The following is a 20602-nucleotide window of genomic DNA, read 5'->3' on the forward strand; positions in this document are numbered from 1 at the left end:
CAAAATCCGGTGTTTATCTCACACCACGCGTGTGTGGTAGGAATTTCGAAGAGTCTCAGTACCATAGATAAACCATGATAGTAGGGTATACAATCCAAAAGAAGGCACAAAACTTCTCATATCTTGATTTAGTTATAACTAACTTTCTTGAGATATTTTCGGTAACACTAATTGCTCTTCTCGTTTTGCATATGATAGAGGATTAATTCATTTTGATTTTTTTATATAATTGTGATGTCTGACCACTTTGTGCACCTCGCTTAATTCCATAAGAATTCTTGTTACCTCCTACCAACACAAGTGTCAGGTAACTCAATCCAACATGGCTTAGACAAATGGAAAAACATCAGCTGGAATTTGAACCTCAGACCTTATGGTTCTCAAGTCCACTTCATTGATCACAACGCCACACCCTTTGGTGCTCATTTTATTTAAGCTTTGCGTAACTAAACTAATTTTCCAACAAAAATTGAACAACTAGCTTGCTAGTTTAATATAATTGAAAAAGAATGGAAACACGTTACAGAATTCTAAACATATTATAGTATTCTCCCCTAGCCAATCTATGTGGTGGAATTTGACTCAACACAAAGTTTAAGAAAAGAACGTTTGGACTTGTGGCGTTGAACCTACCATGAGATTCTTGTGACTAAAAAAGCACGACACTGAGGGTAAAATGAAAAAATATGAATGAAATTGTTAGAATCTATGCGTCCACTATCAGTCAATGGACCAGGTCCTTGACACACAAACAAGATTATATAACAGAAAGTAAATGCAGTTTAACAACACAAGAATTTTACGTGGAAACCTCCTTGCTCAAGGGAGTAAAACCACGACCTGTCTCACAGGATTTACACAACTGTTTCACTAATCTTCACAAGCAAAAGTAAAACTAGTTACACAAATGTTAGAAAAAAATTTTAATCTCACCAACAAGCAATAACTTCTATTGCTTGATAAGCTTAAGTAGAAGTTATACTACCCACTAAGCTATCACTCTGGACAACTTAGAATTTCAACACCCACCACACTGATTCCTTTATAGATTTAAGATCAGTTTACAATGTAAGACCAAAAGAATATATTCTCAAACAACTACACAATATACGCCTGGGTTTTTGGTTGTTCTATAATAATTCTTCACTTTGATTTTCTATAGCTTTTGCAAGAGTTCTTGAGAGTGCTTTTTCAAGTTGCAAAAACTAAAAAACAATGTTAAGAGAAGTGCATTGTAAGACAAGTCCCTTTCCTTAAGCTCATGCCATTGGTTGGAAAGATCTGACTTTTCTGACACAGTTGGGAAATATGCACCAACTTCCTGTACCTTCTCTAGTTGGCAGTCAACGAGTTGTTCATGTTGAGAACCTGGTACCTTCACAAGGTCCCTGAGTTCGTTACATCATTATAATAAAAGAAGTCAAAAAATAATTTATGTATGAAAAAAATTAAAATATACCTTGAACTTTTATAGAAGAATCATATATATCACTAAATAATTTTTTAAAAAAAATTATAAGTAACAAATATAAATTTAAAACTAATTATTTAAAATTCCGTTAAATGAAGGGTATATGTGTGCCATTTTGTAACGGCAGGGGTATATGTAAGCCGTTTGTATAACGGTAAGGGTATATATGAGCCACTTTTATAACGAGGGGTATATCAGCTCCAAATGACAAAGTTGAAGGGTATATCAAACCCTTTTCCCAATAATTTATTAATAATTAGATAAGTAGTTTGTATGATACACATGAAAAATGAATCAAAAAATGTTATTATCTTTTTATGCTTCATTGTTAAATACTTTTATTTCTTTTAGAATCTTCATAGGATTGATGTCCAAAGATAAAAGATATATGGTCAAACTAGGGAAAAGATAAGTTAGTTTACCAGAAACTTCTAAATCATATGTCTGTGTGTTGTGTTCCACATAGGATCAGCATGAATGACTACATAACCTGCCCATACACATCAGGATGAGATGGAGAGAAAAATAAAGCAAGATCAGAATAGCTGCCTTGTAGGAGAAGGCGTGTATACATACAATCCAGACAAGCACATGTAATATAGATCTTACATGTCGGATTGAGATCTTAGAATGACTATTTTCCATTGCCTAATTAGTTAAGCAACACTTCAACGATGACCCACGCATGTTCCTAACGGGACAGGCTAGCGGTGGCTATGAATCATCACTACTGTACAACAACAGTCATAAATTCGAATTTTTCATCTTGTCAACTTTAACATACAAGACTGCTAAAAACTAACTTGAGATCAATTCAAAAGCATATGACAGCTAGTCTAAAAGTAGCAATATGATTCTAAACAATGTCCCTTTTCTATTTAGTTTGAGAAAAGGGTCTGTATACCCCTCAAACTTTATTATTTGGAGCTGATATAACCCTCGTTATGAAAGTGGCTCATATATGCCCTTATCGTTATACAAACGGCTCACATATACCCCTGCCGTTACAAAATGGCTCACATATACCCTTCTTTTGACGGAAGTTAAAAAATTAGTTTTAAATTTATATTTATTATTTAAAAAAAAAAACAGATTATTTAGGGGTATATATATGATTCTTCTAACAAAGTTCAAGGTATATTTTAATTTTATTAATACATAAATTATTTTTGGACTTCTTTTATTATAGTTATTTGAGTTTCTTATTCTTATTTTGTTTTTTTTCTTTCATTCTTTAAAGAAAAAAAATTTAAACAATTTTTTTTGTCTATATTGTAATTTGATTTTTGTATTCGAAGAAAAAAATTTGGTCATCTACAATAAGTTTTACAAGAATATTATTGAAACATAAATAAATTTGATTATCAAAATAATAATTCTAAATTAGTCATTGAAACAAAAAAAAAAGTCAAAAAAATATGTTTACGATGATTAAATTTACTCATATGAGATTATATATTGTAGAAAAGAAATAATAAAAAGTTAGATTAAAATTATCTTCTTCTTTTTTCATTTACATTAGAGGAAAATGGTATATGTGAGTCATTTGTTTATAAGTAGGGGTATATATGAGTCACTTTCATAACAAAGGGTATATCAGCTCCAAATGACAAAGTTGAGGGGTATATCAGACCCTTTCCCTTTTAGTTTAAACAAATGCTTAATCATAAAGAATCACGGGAAAGAAATTGAGTCAATTAAGCGTAATTAAATTACCTTATTATGAAGAGATGACTTCAATAGGTTGGCTCAACTTACAAAAGAAGGCAGCATCATAAAGCAAATCTGTCAACTGATTAAAAACTTTAAGAAAAGAACACATGTGCACACAAATCTTAATGACAAAATGAGTCAGCTTGAGATTTAGTTTACTGTAATTGACCAGACAGCTAAAAGAAGACACTTTCAATACCTTTAAGAGCAAAGAGAAAAAGATATAAAATGAATTTAGAAAATAAAGGGAGTGGTTGAACATGCACTGCACTTTGATTGTTTTGTAGAATATTTCAAATTTCAATCAACAAAAAGATCATTGAAGACACTCCCATCTTACTGTTTCTTCTTGATACAACAGAAAATTCTGAAAAAGCATATACATGACCTTTTTTGGTTATCTCAGATGACTCATAGCTGACTCATGCAACAATCAGTTAAAGGATTCACCAACTCCTCTGCAAGCACCTATATATAATGCTATAATGCAATGCTTTTAAACCATCAACCGAACTTAAATACTTCCCACATACCTTCAAAATACAGTAATACTCCACCTCAAACCAGAATCACAATGGACTTACTCCGTGGAAATTCGGTGGGTATTCCCATGAGTTCATCAGTAGGTTCACTTGAAAGCCAGCCGAAAAGACTACTTGCCTTACCTGCTTGCGAAGACCATATCGTTCCATATGCAACTTCAAAGAACTTGTCTCAAATTAAGCAGAGTGAGTATTTCCCTGGTCCCTTGATGAAGAATCAACTTGATCTAAACCTTGAATGAAGAGATCATAAAAATAACAATATTCTTGAATATGCAGGAAGATATGTCATTGGTAAGATGAACAAATTGGGAGAAAGGGTGGATTGTCTAGTAAAAAGCATCCGCGAGCATGGTAAGCGCTTAAAATTCTCTATAAAAGACTTAAATATATCTATTGAAAATATTACTGAGATAATAGTTTGTTTTAAGTCGAAAAATAAGTATTTGAACTTAAAGTTTGTGTCTGGACATGAACTCCATTTGAAAAAAAAAAGAAGGTTAAAGCGAAAACAATTATCTCACTCAAAAATGCTACTCAGACAAGTTAATTCCATACTATACCAGCCTTTCAAATGCTAAAATGTTCACCAATTGCGAATACTGATGGACAAACTTCACCTTTAAGTATTTGCAAGTGAAGTCATGACCAAACACTAGTGTAAATCTAAAGAACTCAGAGAAGTGAGTAATAAGTACAAAATTCATGTAAACATGACAGAAAATATTGATTCTAAATGTACTCTGATTGTGCAGTGAGCCTAAGCCCGAAACTAACAGAAACTTTAAAGGGAAAATTGAGCCTTGGAGCAAAAATCCTTCAAGTAGGAGGGTTGGAGAAAATATTCAGGCAGAAGTTCAGTGTTAGAGATGATGAAAAGCTATTGAATGTTTCTCAATGCTATTTATCAACGACAGCTGGTCCAATAGCAGGCCTTCTCTTCATCTCTACCGATAAGATTGCTTTCTGCAGCGAGAGATCAATAAAGCTCTTATCTCCAACTGGAAAGTTGCTTAGAATCTACTATAAGGTATAACTCTGCTCCATTTTTCTTCCAACTTTTCATTTTCTAACCACGTAAAGCATAATCTAACTGGTTCACAATGGCAGGTAACCATCCCAATAAGTAAGATAATGAAAGCAAAAGAGAGCAAAAATATGCAAAAGCCATCACAGAAGTATATACAAGTAATTACAGAGGATGATTTTGAGTTCTGGTTTATGGGATTCCTCAATCATCAAAAGACACTGAGATATCTGCAGCAGGCAATCTCCAGCTCAAGCAAGTTATGAAGACACATTTTTTTTTCTAATGAGCTCGTTCTTCAATGTAAAACGTTCATGCAAAAACGAATTCAGGGATCTGTTAAAACTTTGTAACTAGATCCATTGCTCAAAGGAGGCTTAAGGTTTAACCTTTGTGCCCTTAAGAGTTAATGGGAATGTATAGACTTTTTTTTCTCTAAAACTGGTAGCTTTTGTATAGACTTATTTTGTTTTTTGAGATAGCAAGAGATACGAATGTACAAATTTATTATAAAACTTGTGGAGATAGATTGATTATTTTTTTTTTTTGATTCATTTAGCTTTCTACTTGTCCTTAGAGAAGACTTTATGACCCAAGTGATAGATATGAAAACAAGAACAATATGCTAGTTTCAGGATTAGCATTTTAGATTGTTTATATGCAAATTTAATACTGCATTCACAGACTTTGCTGCCTTCAAGTTTTTATTAGTATGGTATATAGCGTCTTCAAATTATTTTATCTTTTGGGTAAAATGAAATAAGATATAAAATCTGCAGTTTAAATTGTTCATCAGATTGGTTGTGGCATCCAGCTAATACAGCAAATATAAATGCAGGCAGTTGTGATTGAACTATTCCAACAGAATCATTGGACAGGTTGTACGAGATGTGTAATCAATTAAACCATCATGATTGGTATAAGTTCACATTCAAACTAGCAGCAATGGATTCATTTCATTCACAATCTGAAAACACCTACAGCAAACATTGGGGCTAACTAGTAGTTTACAAGGATGATATACAGGAGTTTGATATCAAATGACTGAAAAGCAGGGAATAATCTACAACAGAAAAACTTGATGCTTAACAAAAGGCAAATTAATGGGAACAAGGGACTGACATCAGGAGCTTCCAAAGTCATATTTTAGGTCTTAGGCAAAGAAGGTGATAATTACACTGTATGATCCCCATCAGGCCTTCAAAGACATTGCTAAAACAAGTACTGCTCAAAGTAACACATCTGGCTCTGCTAAGCTTCCAGTGAAGTTTATTTTGCAGGATTCAGGAAACTGAATTCCAGCCTCCTCACACCCTGCTTTAGTGATAAGGGGACAAGATCGTACGTCTAGATATTCAAGAAATTTGCATGACTTCATAAGCTTCTTAATTCCTTCAACAGTGATCTTTGGACAGTTACTGACCTTCAAAATCTTCATCCCCAACATAAAGTTGTCACTTCCTAATTGTTGAAATGCAGCATCAGTTAACTCCTCACAGCAGCCAATGTCGAGAACCTCAAGCTCTCTGCATTTGGAAAGGATGCAGTCCAATGAAGAGTCTGTAATATTCAAGCACCAATCCATCCTCAGTTTCCTCAGACTATTACTACAAGAAGCTGCCAGTGACTTCATGGACTCATCTGATATGTTACGGCAACCACCAATAACGAGTGTCTCAAGATTTTTGCAGTGGTTGGCCAAGGATAAGATAGAGTCATCACCAACTTTATAGCAATCCAACAACTTCAATGTCATGAGTGTCAATGAACAAGCTTCAGACACACTAGATATCCCAATATCACCAATATTGATGCATTTGTTAATGTCCAAATGCTTTATCCTCCGGCAACCTTCAACCATAACAGAGAGACCTGAGTTGGTAATGTTGGTGCATCCTTGCAAACCTATCTCTTCCACATTATGGCAATTCTCGGAGAGAGCTTTCATTAATGAATCTGAGACAAATCTACAGCCAGAAAGATGCAATATTCTCAAGTCATGACACCCCTCAGCAACAGCTGAAAGCCCCTTGTCAGTGATCTTTCTGCAGTAGGATACATCTAAGGACTGTAAAGAAGACAGACTTGATCCAATAGCAGCCAATCCTTTGTCTGTTATGCCTGTATGTTTGGACCATAAAACCGTGCAAGTTAAGTCAAGGAAGCATCTGAGCCTTAGATTCACAATAAAGTTACACTCTTGAAAAATGGAATACATATGATATAATAGCCTGTTCCTACCACAACAAAAACCACATAGAAAAAAAGACATAATCTTTAGGCAGAAACACAAAATCCTACAAATTTGCAATTAATTGTCCTAAAAAAAACAACCATAAATCCCCTAAAATCCTCCACAAACCCCATTACTCCATTTTCATCATAATAACCCATTATTTACAAGATAGAAAAGAGGAAGAGGCAGTCTTCGCCACATCAGGTCAAAACCTTTATGTCCAAGTTGGGAACAATACATCCAACACCTCACACAGACAGGGGCAGAGCTAGTAAGGGGCCAGGGGTTCATCCGAACAGGTTATACATGGATAAAATTATGTTTTATGTGTATATATATAATAAATGTTGACCCCTTCAACTGCTTTGTGTGTTTATCTTAATGAAAAGCCCGCTCAACCATCCCACAGAGAAACAAATTCAAGATTTTAAATCGGTACTAGATGTGAAGTATCACTACATATACGAGTACGACTACTGATTGGTGCATTTGGCCTCTCCTGCAGTAGCTCAGGTTCACTTCAGCAATGACCATTCAAATTCAACAAATTTCAAACTATAAAACTTCAGAAAAAAATACAAAAACGAACCTTTACAGTTCTGCAGATTGAGAATTCGCAAGCAAGAGAAAGCAGTAGCAATAACTGAAAGATCAGAATCAGTAACACCAGGATAGAAAGATCTAGAAACCGATTGAGATAGATCAAGCTCATGTAATCGAGTGAATCGGGACGCGATTCTTCTGAGCATGTGAGGCCCGGCCCGAGCACAAAGCTTCTTCCTTTCAGTACTTTGAATACGAAGCCACCGCTTACATACCAGCCCGAAAACTTCCTTGTCTTTGTCGTCTCCAAGTCTCGACAGTACGGCCCGAAGCTCATCGTCGCCGAGACTGTCGTTTATACAGTGGACTGAAACGACGTCGTTCTGCAGATGAGAATCGTCGCCGGCGCCGGCCATCGGAGAAGTTTATGGTTCTGATCTTATACTGGAAAGAAAGAGAAGTTATCTTTTCATTTTGTGATTGTTTTTGCTGTTTATAATACTTTGGACTATATAAGTAATTATAATAATTATACTATGATTTAGCAAAATAAAATTATGTATTAAATATTTTTAATTTAGTGTAAGCATTTTGAATAAGAAGATTGAACAATATATATTTTTATGATATTATTAAAAAAATTACTATCTAATTTTTAATTTAAAATATTATATTAATGTAATCTAACCTAATTTTGAAGATTCATTAGATTGATTATTTAAAAGTAGTTGAAATATGGTGGTTACCAACATATGAAGCATAATAAAGGAAATAACAATACGAGATATTATTTATATTCTAATCATAATACATTTTATTCGATACTATTTTTATCGTAATACATCTTATTGATTTTATATCGTAAATCAAATTATTCATAAAAAAATAATATCAACATAACTAATGACAAAATATTAATCTCAGTATTACTAGTAATGCACTGTATTCAACCTTTGTTACGATACATCTTACCAAACAACTCCTACAAGATTAAATAGTTAAACTCCAACTAACCTATAGTATATTCGCATTAAACACATTTTATTCTATGTACTATCTTATTATTCATTATTTGTCCTTTGGTATCCTAAGATAAGGAAAGATTAATGACTCTCAATTACATTATTGGCACTAATTGACACAAGGGTCCCATACTCAATGTTTAGGCCAATTCAATAATATGTATCATTTACATATCTTCTTGTCACTTAATAACAAATTAATACATTTAATAATCATAATTTGATGTAAACATCATAAATTTACCACCAAATAATTGCTTGCAAATAGTCATAATCTTATTCTCTTTTGCAGACTTTTCATGTCTGCAAAGTATTTCAGAGTGATTCTCATTTGCAGATATGTTTTTTTTTTCCTTCCAGCGCCCGGAGTCCACATTGGAACCCCGACTAAATTCAAACCGCGCACTGCATGACCCGTACGTGGGTGGTACTCCATACTCAGGGTTTGAGTCCATATCATGGACTGCAGGGCCCATTCAGGGGCGATGCTCCCAAGATGAACCTAGGGTTCGAACCCGAGACCTCTAGTTAAGGGTGACGCAGAAATGACCCATAGAGCAAAATGCAAGTTTTGAAGTAAAGAGATTTGGAGGATTCCTCATGCTGCTGTCTAGGAACAACAAATTCCAGCTCTAAGGATATCAAAACACCATGTAGATTTACCTAAAACTGGGCAGTAGAAGAAGTTCCTCAATCTAACTAATAACATTAGCTGGAATACCAGAAATCTTGATTCAAGCAGCAAAAAAACACCAGATGTGAATAGACAACGATCAAGCAAATTCAGGACTTTATAAGAAGATCCATGAAAGATCAGTGGAGTCCTTATACACCAAAAGGATCATAAAGAAGAAGAAAGAACAGCCCCTTCCTATTGAACAAATTTGTCAGGAACAACTTGAAGGCCGACACGAGAATCATAGCTTTAGTGGAGAAGACCTGAAGGAACAGGGCAGGAGAACACAATCCCATTCACATATAGAATTAGCCACAGCACCATGGCTTTACTAGATACAGCCGAGTGTGTAGGATATCTTCCGATCTTTCAGAAAGAACTTCACTTCAGGATGGACCTTTAAATATCATTCTTCTCTGAAATACTTCATAGGCTTGTCACTGGATCATAATTCATAAGGGACAAAGAGGAATAGAAGTAATAAGTTGAGCTAGCATCAGTATTCCACAATCTTTTTTTAGAAAGAACTGAGAAATCTCTGAAGGCCAGTGGCACACAGTTCGGAAGTCGATGGACAAGGGGCCGGGCCCCTTGCCCTTCTCCACTTAAATACCAAATCTGTAACGTGTGCCTAACCTACCCATTACCTGTTGCAATCTTACCACTAGACCAAATCCCTGGGAGCAGTCTTTCAATAAGATCTCAATGACATTCAAATTATGTAGAGTTCGATATATAGCACAATAGGATCACAGCCTCAGGCCCTCTGACCTTACAGAATGTTGCATCCCTCCAACACAAGGTTACATGAATAAACAGTTATAACTGATAGGCTTCCAGTACATTAGTAGCATGGTAGTATGTAAAATAGGATTCTTAGCTATGCCAGAATCTACTAAATGTCTCTAAGTCTAATACTCTATAATCTCTATGTACTGATTTAAACTTTGGATTCAGTTATTGTTCATACGGTCATACCTGCTTGCAAGATCTCTAGATTGAAGCAACGAGATGACAGGACCCAGGCGACGAGTATGTAGATTCAGGGTTGCATCGTCCCAAGATTTGCAGCTGAGTTTCCTTTCATGACCTCTTTAGGCCCATCAAAACTTCCTACATATGCTTCAAACCAAAGCATAAGCCAGAAATACATCTCCAACAATGGCAGCACAACACCTCCAATCTAAATTTATCAAGACACTGAACCAAGCCCCACAAAGCAAGATCCTTTTGCATCAAGTAGGTCGAGGATCATCCTTCAATGTGCAGCTTCTAGTATATGGTCAATAAGACCACATATAAAACACATTTTTTTAAACAGAAAAGGTACACGAAACACAGCAGGAAACTGTTCGTACTTGAGAAGGAGAACTCCACTTCTCCTTCTGTACCATACAACTTGATGCACCGACAAAGTGGACAAAGATCATTGAAGAAACAGCGGTCCACTACTGAGCTTCTCCCTTGTCTCATCATGGTGACATTCTGCTAACAATTTAACCAGCTTCAATGGCAATAGCTTAGTAGACAATGCCTTGGGAGACCCACAAAACTGCAGGAACCCAAATACCAAGAGCCTTTGAATAACAAAATTATCCCTGCTTCCAATGAAAAATTTGAAACTATACTTTCCTGAATTTAATATATGAAGATCTGTAGACTTCCAAGCAACATTCATCATGTTCTACAATCCCTTCAAATTAATAACTCTCTCTCTCTCTCTCTCTCTAAGTTACGTGCCACAGCCTAATATAAGACATTGGTTCCACTTTATACACGTCTGAATCCAGACATTAGTTTGGTCCTCTAAAGTTGTCAAACAACACTCTTAAAGATCACAGCAAGATTTCCTTATCCGTGAAACAAAACATTCCAGACAACCACCTACTTGATGATGATGAACAAGATTTTCATAAGCAGTGAGGGAATGATAATTAAATCAGGTAAAACCACTGTAACAGGAATGAGAGAGCAGAAGTCTACAAGAAGCACTCCTTATAAGGATTCAAACATGCTCAAAGTAAGCAGACACCAACAGTAGTTATAGACATATTGCATTCACTACTGTAGTACTGTTTAAACTTTAAACAAAAGTGTTACCTTTTTATTTTAAGATTTTAGATGAGACAAAACATCTTTTTAAGGCAATATGCACCTCCCCTTCGACAGTTCAAAGTTATAGATGATAAGATGGTTCACACATTTCAACAATTACAAATGAATTGAAGGAAATAGACTTCAAGCACTAAAGATATTGGTGGAAAGGATAATATTCAATCAAGTACGACAGGATTATAATCAAAGGATTTTCACTAATTAGGACAAATACAAGAACACTCAAACAATGAAAGAGTAATAGTAACCAAGTTGTTAACCAATCTACTTGTAGTGATAGAACAAAATCCATTATGTATGGTAATGGTCAAAAGTCATTACATAATGATATTTGCTATTTTGTTGCACTTTTATCATCTCAATTCTATTCACACTATCAGATTCTTAGAAATTAGAATATCAGTAAATTCAGCTATGTTCCGGTAAAAAGAATGTGAATTTAGCAGAAAGGTACCGCTTAAAAAATCATACTCATACTTAAACACTGAAGGACATTCAGAAATGGTTGCACTAACAAATTATCGGGAATGAATTACAAAATTTGAACCCCTTCTAACTTTGGACTGCCAAAGTCAATACCCAATATCTTTAAGTCTTGAGAAGTAACACAGGAAAAACTAGCTACCTCATAGGATTCCAAATGAATATATGTTGTATCAACTATTACTCTGCAGGGAATAACACTCTTGTCAATCAAAACTGAACAATTCTCATAAAGACCTTCCTTAGGTGCAAGATTCAACAAACAAGACTTTGGAGCAGACAGCCTATTTCTCTCACTAGTAAACCTTTCTTGGTCTTCCATCATTAAAATAAGACGATGGTTCCGACCTAATAGCTCTGACACATATTTCATGTCTCCCTTGTGAAGGGCATACCTAACACGAGTAGATGATACTTGCCCTCTCTCTTTACCGTCTTTAGAGTTCAAGTCTCCAGAAATTTGATTTGTGTCCATGACAGAATTGATTATATAAGCCTCTAATCCATACTCCTCACAGAGCTTCACAAGGTCTGATGCATCACCAGCAGCTCTATATCCAAAACGATAATTCTCGCCTGAGGTCATCAAGACATCATCATCTTTTTTATCTTTTATTAGTTTATATTGGAATCTCTATATCAAGTTAGGATGTTACAACATACCAGCAACAACTCCTCGTACTCCCAGCTCTTTGGAAAGCTTCTCCACAAACTGACAAGGCGTAAGATATCGAACTTTCGAAAAATCTATCTGGAGTTCCCTTGGCATTATACTACCGCAATAAGGAGCCCAAGACGAAAGAATCCTTTTGCGATCACATTCAGCAACAATGGGAGCCCTGGGTTGAAAATATGCACATGCTCACAAATATTATTTCTCATTTCATGATATGGCATTTCATAAAGACTACTAACCAAAAAAGGAACTTCTCAGTAAGCTTGAGTAAGGTTAGGAGGATACACTCAACAGATGTAAACACCTTCCAGCTTCAAACACCAAATTTTCTAAACCATGACTAATCCTATATACTACTTGAGTAGAATAACGTTTGAAAATATTTTATTTCCAAGGAGCAAATCAAGATTGTATAACATGTTGATAAGGACATCCTTTGAATTTTAGATGAAGGACAAGATACAGCAAAAAGCTATAAGGAATCATCACAAACTTTCACTTGTCGCAAAAAGCAGTGAAGAAAAGAATAGAGGACATTAACTTAAGTTTTCCTGTCGGAAAATATACTGATGTGGAGATTGATTTCTTTATTTTATGCTTTTCGTTAAAACTTAAATGAACTAAAATATATGGATATATTTTCTTCCTTCTTTGTACATATTCTGATTGATCATCCTATTAACAGAAATTCCTAAACTCAAGAATGTTACTATCTAGTGCTTTGGAGAAAGAGTGTCAACCGGGTCCATAGAGTTATGCTAAATCAGAGGAGCTAGGGTGGAATATTGCTACAAGTTAAGACTTGCATACACTAAGAGAATGCAAGATAAAACTCTCTGATGTGATGATCCTCTTTCCTTTTGTATTTTCAGAATTCAAAGTTGATCCTAGGTACTATTACAGGATTGGGTGAAGCAGTGAGAGTCGAGTCATGACAAAGTTCATCCTTCTGTCCTTTTCTGGTATTTCGAGGAGATAATATTTCTCTATTTAACATTCTATGACAGCAGCGTAAAACATAAGAGACAACAGAAGTTATACCTTGGTTCCCATCCAAGTACTTCCGCCATCCCAACAAATGAAAGAAGAAATGGAATTCCTCTCTTTGCTGCTTGAATTGCAAGCTCGCGGTGACCAATATGGAGTGCATCAAATTTCCCCAGAGCTACTATCCCGCCTATTGAAACGAAAAATAATAATTGAGAATCCTCTATTTGCTTCTCATTTACAATGCAATTGTAACAAGTGGAATTGAAACTCTCTTTATTTCTTTTATGATAAGCAACAATTAGAAGTAAAACTTTGAAGAAAGTAATTGTAGGTCCTAAGTAAATTTAGAACAAACTTGCAGATTGACCATTCAACTATTCACGGCTAGATTACCCCTGATCTTCTTATACAAAGTAAAGTTTTTTTTTTATGAATTAATTGTCATATTGACTGGCATCAAGAAGATGCTGAATGAGAACAAAGGAGAAAAAGGGAAAGCTCCTAGATACAAAAAAAACTACTGATAGAGCATTGAGCCATTTCTCTAAATGACCAAGGCTGTTAAGCCAAAGACAAGGAGCTAATGAAATCTACAAGAGGAATAACATCACTTACAGGGGCTAAATTGCTCCAGTTGAAAAGAAGGATCAAACACTTGAACTTCAGAGAAGAGATAGGAGTTTTTCTTTAAAAAAAAATAAAAAAAATAAGAGAGAGAAGAGATAGGAGTTGAAGTCCCATCAAAACTTTATTTCTTATACAAAAATAAAGTAAAAAGTATGTTGAAAGATCAGGTCTGAAGTATTAACAAAACAAATTGATGAGTGAATGGACAATATTTCTCTTTGTGATGACTCATGTATTGGAACATATTTCAACAGTTTTTACAGGGTTTTTAAGCTGTGATACTAAGGGCTGTTCTTTGACCTTGCAGTATAACTGAAGACTGACGTACACAGACATATAAATATGTACACTAAAAGAAATGGCCAAATCTTGACACCTATTTCCTAAATTTTCTTTAGTAACCAGGAAGAGAAAAATAAAAGAAATTACAAAAGGAAAGAATAGGCATAAGAGCCATATAGCAATGCAACAAAGATTATGACATAAAGAATGGCTGACAACAACTACCAAGGCATCTACGTAGCATTTAATCATTGAAAAAACTTCATGAGTTAGAATAAATGAAAATGGGTATTAATATAAATTCAGCATACATGAAATATTGTTTGATAATTTTATCACTTAGTAGTATATGGATACGAGCAAACCTGTAAGAATTGGCAATCTTTCTGATGGAGGCTCCTCATCTGTTCCAGATTGGCTTTACATGAAATAGAACACAGATTTAGCATTGAGATTCTAAGGAGAGTCATACTTGAATACAAAATGGCATTACAATGTCAATGCAATGGATGAAAAGCTCTTAGACCTTTGTAAGCTTCATTTAAACATAAAACAAAAACTATCCCAAATACTCTGTCCAGATGAAACTATTTAAATGTGTAACCGTCTCATCTAAGAACTCATATTATTAAAGGGAAGCCACTCTTATTTATTTATTTATTTTAGGTCACAACATGCTCTCTTGTGCAGCACCTGATTCTTTCTATTGAGCCAAGCATGCGTAACAATTTTGTTAGATGATTGGAAACAAGACTCGAACATGGGGCCTTCTACTCTCTACTCTGTTGCCCAGTTAAAGTGTGTGAATCATCTCATCTAAAACTTTAAACACTTAAGAGATAAATAACATTATCTATTTATTTTAGATCTACAATAAAAAGTCAACACACCATAGTTTAGTAAGCAGAAAGGCATACCTGCCCATATTTATATGATATTCCAATAAACTTTAAATATTGTTGACGTCAAAAGTGTGATCCAAACTTATAGTTTTAACTTACTTTCCCCTTTCATCTTATTGCATTTATAAAGGTCTGCTTCCAACCTTCCATTCACCCATTCCATTTTCCGCAATTACAGCCTACAAATCAAGGATTAACAAAAGAGCTTCCTTTTCTATATTTGTTTTTTCAATGACAAAAGGTTTTAAGGGGGAAATAAAAGATTTACCTCAAACTATTAAAATGCAATAAACATTGGGAATCTAAATATTCAGGTTGAACACAACTGATAATACAGCCCCCAGAACCACTCAATTTTTTATTCTTTTGATAACCGAAAAATCCCCAACGGCTAGCGGTGCACAGTTCAAAACTCGCCCAATGACAGGCCCGCCCCTCTACCCTAACCACACTTAAATACCAGGCTTTTGACTGTGTCACTGTTCTAACCCGTGTTGTGCGCCTAACCCAACGTCACGTATTGGGCTCTTACCACTTTGACTAAAGCCCTGAGGGCATAAATCACTCAATTTCATGCTCAAACAATAACAGATATGTTGAATTACCTCAAACTTTCAGAAAGTTAAGAGCTTTAGGTTGTACACCATTGATGAAAACAAATCCCAAAATAACAACATTTTACCACTCAAGCAAGAACATTATGATAAATACCTCAAATTACCCCACAAATCACTATAGTCACCGTTCAAAGAAGATAAGTTACAATAAATTACCACTTACTGCTAAGAGTATGATAAATTACATCAAACTTCCAGAAAGTGAACAACTTTAACTCTCTAAAGATTTGGGTCAAACACAATTGACCCTAAATTGGTCAAACAAGGATCTATGATAAATAAATCAAAATTACCCAAAAATCACTAATTTCATTACTCAAACAAGAATTTACAATAAAAACCTCAAAATAACCCCCAAAAATCACTAAATTTACTGTTCAGATTACAATAAATTACCTCAAAGTTCCAGAAAATAAAGAGCTTTGGTTATATGAACAGTTGGGTTCAATAAATCACTAATTTTTATTGCTCAAACAAGAATCTGCGATAAATATTTCAAAATTAGCCGAAAATCACTAATTTCATTACCTCAAACAAGAATCTACAATAGAAACCTCAAAATTACCCCAAAAATCACTAAATTTACTGCTCAGATTACAATAAATTACCTCAAAGTTTCAGAAAATAAAGAGCTTTGGTTATATGAACATTTGGGTTCAACAAATCCCTAATTGCACTGCTCAAACAAGAATCTACTATAAATACCTCAAAATTACCCAAAATCACTAAATTTACGATTAAAATTACAACAAATTACCTCAAAGTTTCAGAAAGCAAAGAGCTTTGGGTATCTGAAGATTTGGGTTGAACACAATTGACCCCAAAATCACAAACTTTATTGCTCAAACAAGAACTATTACTGTTCCTGCTCCTCAATCTGATTCTAAAATTTTTGAAAGAAGATTCTGAGGTCAGTGTAGAAGCAGCTAAAATGGTGGCAAATTGGTGAGCACTGCAATGAAAATTACACCGAGACCCACTCAACATTCTTAATTTTCATCAGAAGAAAAGAAAATTGAGATGGATTCGGCCTATTGTTGCAATAACATTTTGGTTTGTTTATAGAAAAAAAAAAAAGCCTATCTGCGATTGGCGTGGGCGTATTTGGATCGATAGTTTTGGTTTTTCTAACTTTATAATTTATATTTCATTAATGGCGAATAAGTCTTATTTTATATAAAGTATGTTTTCAAGATTAAAAGACATAAATATTATTAAAATCGAGTTTAATGAATATATTTATATATTATATCTTCTTTATCGGAGAAATATAGTATGATTATACCTTATGCAAATATTTTTGTACTTCGAACTGAACTTTGTACGTCTTAGATGATATAATATACATAGGATGTAAATTGATCAGGTAGGACGTCACATATAACATATATATTTACTTATATTCAAATTCCTCTTTCATCGTACAATCTACCTTTTTATAGTAGCTCTATCATGTACTTTACTTCTTTTTTTTTAGATTTATCATTCAAATTATGGATAAATAATTTATTCAAATAATATATTTATTAAAAGTATCTAAAAGTGCATTTTCAAAGTTAAGGTGCTTTGCGAAATGCACTCATGTCCGGTTGAAAGTGTCTAGATGGTCACAATGAAAGTTGGAGCGTTCAACTGTCAGTGAAGAGTAAGTTACACAATGAAAGTTGGAGCGTTCAACTGTCAGTGAAGAGTAAGTTAAAGTGACTGTTTATATATTATGTATAAAAGATATTGACCAACTCTTTCTAGACAAGTACATAGAGCTTGCAATTTCCACAAGCCACCTCTACCATCATGCAACCTATGTTGCTTGGGCTCTTCAAAAAATGTCAAAGGGTGCGTGTTGGATCCTCCAGAAATAACGTACTTTGAGAGAATCCAACATAGGTGCGCCATCGAAAGTGACGAATCCGCTCAAACTTAGCATGCAATGGCAGCTGTTACAGGTTCTTCAAACTCTTCAGATGAGTTAAAATCCAGCATGGTTTGCTCCTCATCACCATCCAAATGACCAGCATTTGGGACATAGCCAGAAAGCTTCATCAATTTAGTTAGTGTATTCAATATCAAATATATCTCTTTTTTCTGCGTGTGTCTCTTGTCTTTTACCATGAAAACATGAACCTGGCTTTGTATTTCAATCCAACTACAACCAGGCTGTTTAACAACGCCTCGTTGTCTCATAAGTTTTCGGATCATTTTGACATCTTGCCATCTCCCTTGTTCAGCATACATGTTTGATAGAAGAACATAAGGGCCAGAATTTGTAGGATCAATCTCCAAAAGCTTCTCAGCTACATACTTACCCAGCTCAATTTCCCTGTGAATTTTACATGCAGCGAGCAAAGACCCCCATACCACACTATCTGGTGGCATCGGCATAGATTCAATCAAATCCTTTGCCTCTTCTAAGCAACCAGCCTTGCCAAGTAAATCGACCATGCATGTATAGTGGTCTTTAAAAGGTGTCAACCCATAGTCTCTGTCCATGGAATAGAAATATCGACGCCCCTCCTCAACCAATCCTGCATGACTACATGCACATAGAACTCCAATCATAGTCACGTGATCTGGCTTCTCTCCGTATACTAACATAGCGTTGAAAGTTTCAAGAGCTTCCATAGCATGGCCATTTTGTGCATATCCAACTATAACGGCATTCCACGAAACCCAGTCCCTGTCCAGCATTTTTGTGAAAACACAACTACCATCTTCAACTGATCCACATTTCATATACATGTCTATGAGAGCATTTCCCACGAAAACATCAGGCTCAGGTCCATTCTGGAAACGAAATCCATGCTTCAAAATATGTGTATGAGCCTGCCTACCAAGTTTCAGATCAGCTAAATTTGCACAAGCGTTAAGTAGATTCCCAAACGTATAGTGTGTTGGCCAAACAGATTCCCGCTTTAGCATAAGAAAGAGATTTAGTGCCTCTTCATTGTTCCCGTTCTGTGTATATCCAGCAATAAGAGCATTCCAAGACACAACATTCCTTTCAATCATCCCCGAAAACACAGCTCTTGCAGTCTTCACACTTGCAACTCTCGCATAACCACTTACCAAACAGGTGTCGGACACCACACTTCTAACTGGCATCCTATCAAAAATCCATCTAGCTTCAGCAATTCTCCCAGACTTTGCGTACATATCAACCAACGCATTGCATATAATAAGATCATCCCTAAGCTTATCCGACTTCACAATTTGGGCATGAATTTCCTTACCTTCTCTTATCGCACACAAACTTGCACAAGCACTTACTACACTTGCCAATGTCTTCTCATCTGGTTTAAACCCAAACTCCATCATCCTAGCGAATACCACAAGTGCCTCCTTCACTGGCCCATTTTGCTCATAACAAGAAAGTAAACTATTCCACGACACCACATTACGTTCACACATCCCATTAAACACCTTTGCTGCACAATCCACATCACCCGTTTTCGAGTACATGTCAATAAGCGCAGAACCCATGTAAACACTTCTCGAATATCTCGATTTAGCAACCGAGGCATGAAGTTGAGTTCCCATTCTCGAGTCCCTTAAGCCTGCACAAGCACTTAAACCACTTCCATAACCGTACTCATTCAAAACAAAATCTTCTTTGTGCATTCTCACAAGAAACTCTATCGACGAATCAAACAATTCACATTGAGCAAAGCTCGACACCATCAAGTTCCACGAACACTGATCAGGCTCAGGCATCATGTAAAACAGTTCCTCAGCCTCAAAAACCAATCTTGATGCTGTATATGCATTCATCATGGAATTCCAAGTAAAGGTATTTCTCTCAGGCATTTTATCAAACACATTCTTGGCATACTTTAACACCCCGGATTTACCGTAAGTATCTATTAGCTTGTTGTTTATGAAAACCTCGGAGCTAAAATGGGTCTTGAGAACTCGGCAATGGACAGTTTGTATGACATACTGGGACTTGGTATTGATGTAAGAATCTAGAATCTTGGCAAAGGGAGTTGAGTTTGAGAGGGAGAAAAGGTCCCAAGTGATGAGTTTTTTGAATAAAGAAGTGTCTTTTGTCATTTGACATAGATTTTAAGGAAGTTTGATTGATGGGCATGTTGTTAAAACATCAGATGGAACAGAAATTAAGCACAAATTTCAGTCCTATGCTTAAGAAGAAGACACAGCCAATTGAGTTAGATCGGGAATCTCAGTTGCTCAATTGATTCGAAACTCAACTTAAGTAGCAACTCAGTTGATAGATTGATCGGATTTTGTTGAGGGTGTTATCAGATCTTTCAAAGATAGTATATTTATTAAAAAAAAAGAATTCTACGAATCCAACAATATTTTTAACGAATCCAATCGATGCAAAGTAAAAACATACAGAAATCTTGGTCCAAGTGATTTCTTCAAGTCATAGTAGAAAATCAAATGGACATTGTGGCTTTATTACTGTTAAACAAAAAGTCGTTGTTGGGAAGCGTTTTTTTCAAATGAGTCATACCAACGTAAATTCGAATTAATCAAGCTTTAATACGAATATCAAATATGAAAATCTAAAATAAAAAAAAAGTGAAGACATTATGGCTTTTTTTTTACTGTTTTCTCATGACATGTACCTCCTGGCTTATAGTTCTGGAAATCTATTAGGTTCATATTAGATGGTCCAATTTATCAGGCCAAAAAACTAGGCTATTATAATGAAAT

At 35.1% G+C, this 20602-nt stretch overlaps 4 protein-coding genes and 1 long non-coding RNA gene across 11 annotated transcripts; 1 reads left to right on the forward strand and 4 right to left on the reverse strand.

Annotated features, from left to right (window-relative positions):
• Positions 1-740: 740 nt before the first annotated feature.
• On the reverse strand, positions 741-3439 carry LOC104646720 (uncharacterized). The gene is made up of 2 exons (XR_011220400.1): positions 1894-3439; positions 741-1388 (listed from the first exon to the last, which is right to left on the reverse strand). It is a non-coding gene; the product is annotated as an uncharacterized lncRNA (long non-coding RNA).
• Positions 3440-3674: 235 nt separating this feature from the next.
• LOC101268672 (putative GEM-like protein 8) lies at positions 3675-5289 on the forward strand. Its single transcript, XM_004236809.5, has 4 exons — positions 3675-3912; positions 4006-4080; positions 4482-4756; positions 4837-5289. The coding sequence occupies exons 1-4, from the start codon at positions 3675-3677 to the stop codon at positions 5017-5019; spliced, it is 771 nt and encodes a 256-aa protein (XP_004236857.1). The 3' UTR covers positions 5020-5289.
• A 401-nt stretch (positions 5290-5690) lies between these two features.
• On the reverse strand, positions 5691-10902 carry LOC101268382 (uncharacterized). Of its 2 annotated transcripts, XM_004236808.5 has the most exons (3): positions 10209-10902; positions 7579-7976; positions 5691-6874 (listed from the first exon to the last, which is right to left on the reverse strand). In XM_004236808.5, the coding sequence occupies exons 2-3, from the start codon at positions 7946-7948 to the stop codon at positions 5982-5984; spliced, it is 1263 nt and encodes a 420-aa protein (XP_004236856.1). In that variant the 5' UTR covers positions 7949-7976; positions 10209-10902; the 3' UTR covers positions 5691-5981. The 2 variants fall into 2 exon arrangements, with proteins under 2 accessions (XP_004236856.1, XP_069152517.1); XM_069296416.1 differs by lacking the exon at positions 10209-10902 and having other exon boundaries at positions 7579-8116.
• A 937-nt stretch (positions 10903-11839) lies between these two features.
• On the reverse strand, positions 11840-16999 carry LOC101268091 (nucleotidyl transferase superfamily protein). Of its 6 annotated transcripts, XM_069296347.1 has the most exons (8): positions 16680-16955; positions 16531-16598; positions 16319-16403; positions 15405-15484; positions 14769-14821; positions 13546-13681; positions 12492-12667; positions 11840-12404 (listed from the first exon to the last, which is right to left on the reverse strand). In XM_069296347.1, the coding sequence occupies exons 6-8, from the start codon at positions 13572-13574 to the stop codon at positions 11878-11880; spliced, it is 732 nt and encodes a 243-aa protein (XP_069152448.1). In that variant the 5' UTR covers positions 13575-13681; positions 14769-14821; positions 15405-15484; positions 16319-16403; positions 16531-16598; positions 16680-16955; the 3' UTR covers positions 11840-11877. The 6 variants fall into 6 exon arrangements, with proteins under 6 accessions (XP_069152448.1, XP_069152449.1, NP_001335317.1 ...); XM_069296348.1 differs by lacking the exon at positions 16319-16403 and having other exon boundaries at positions 16680-16999; NM_001348388.1 differs by lacking the exon at positions 15405-15484 and having other exon boundaries at positions 16680-16960.
• Positions 17000-17613: 614 nt separating this feature from the next.
• On the reverse strand, positions 17614-20391 carry LOC101252167 (pentatricopeptide repeat-containing protein At2g13600). Its single transcript, XM_004237126.4, has one exon. It carries the CDS (start codon positions 19970-19972, stop codon positions 17843-17845), a length of 2130 nt encoding a protein of 709 aa, XP_004237174.2. The 5' UTR covers positions 19973-20391; the 3' UTR covers positions 17614-17842.
• Between the last annotated feature and the right edge of the window lie 211 nt (positions 20392-20602).

Source organism: Solanum lycopersicum, chromosome 4, assembly GCF_036512215.1.
Source record: "Solanum lycopersicum chromosome 4, SLM_r2.1".
NCBI lineage: Eukaryota > Viridiplantae > Streptophyta > Magnoliopsida > Solanales > Solanaceae > Solanum > Solanum lycopersicum.

Coding starts and splice junctions, on each gene's coding strand:
- LOC101252167 (XM_004237126.4), bottom strand. CDS start 19,972: ATGACAAAAGACACTTCTTTATTCAAAAAACTCATCACTTGGGACCTT.
- LOC101268091 (NM_001348387.1), bottom strand. CDS start 16,909: ATGTTGAGTGGGTCTCGGTGTAATTTTCATTGCAGTGCTCACCAATTT. Junction 13,682..14,768: donor AAGATTGCCAATTCTTACAG/GTTTGCTCGTAT, acceptor TCGTTTCAATAG/GCGGGATAGTAGCTCTGGGG. Junction 12,405..12,491: donor AGTACGAGGAGTTGTTGCTG/GTATGTTGTAAC, acceptor TGATGACCTCAG/GCGAGAATTATCGTTTTGGA.
- LOC101268382 (XM_004236808.5), bottom strand. CDS start 7,948: ATGGCCGGCGCCGGCGACGATTCTCATCTGCAGAACGACGTCGTTTCA. Junction 6,875..7,578: donor CAATCTGCAGAACTGTAAAG/GTTCGTTTTTGT, acceptor CCAAACATACAG/GCATAACAGACAAAGGATTG.
- LOC101268672 (XM_004236809.5), top strand. CDS start 3,675: ATGCTTTTAAACCATCAACCGAACTTAAATACTTCCCACATACCTTCA. Junction 3,913..4,005: donor CTTGTCTCAAATTAAGCAGA/GTGAGTATTTCC, acceptor TTGAATATGCAG/GAAGATATGTCATTGGTAAG. Junction 4,081..4,481: donor AAAAAGCATCCGCGAGCATG/GTAAGCGCTTAA, acceptor CTGATTGTGCAG/TGAGCCTAAGCCCGAAACTA.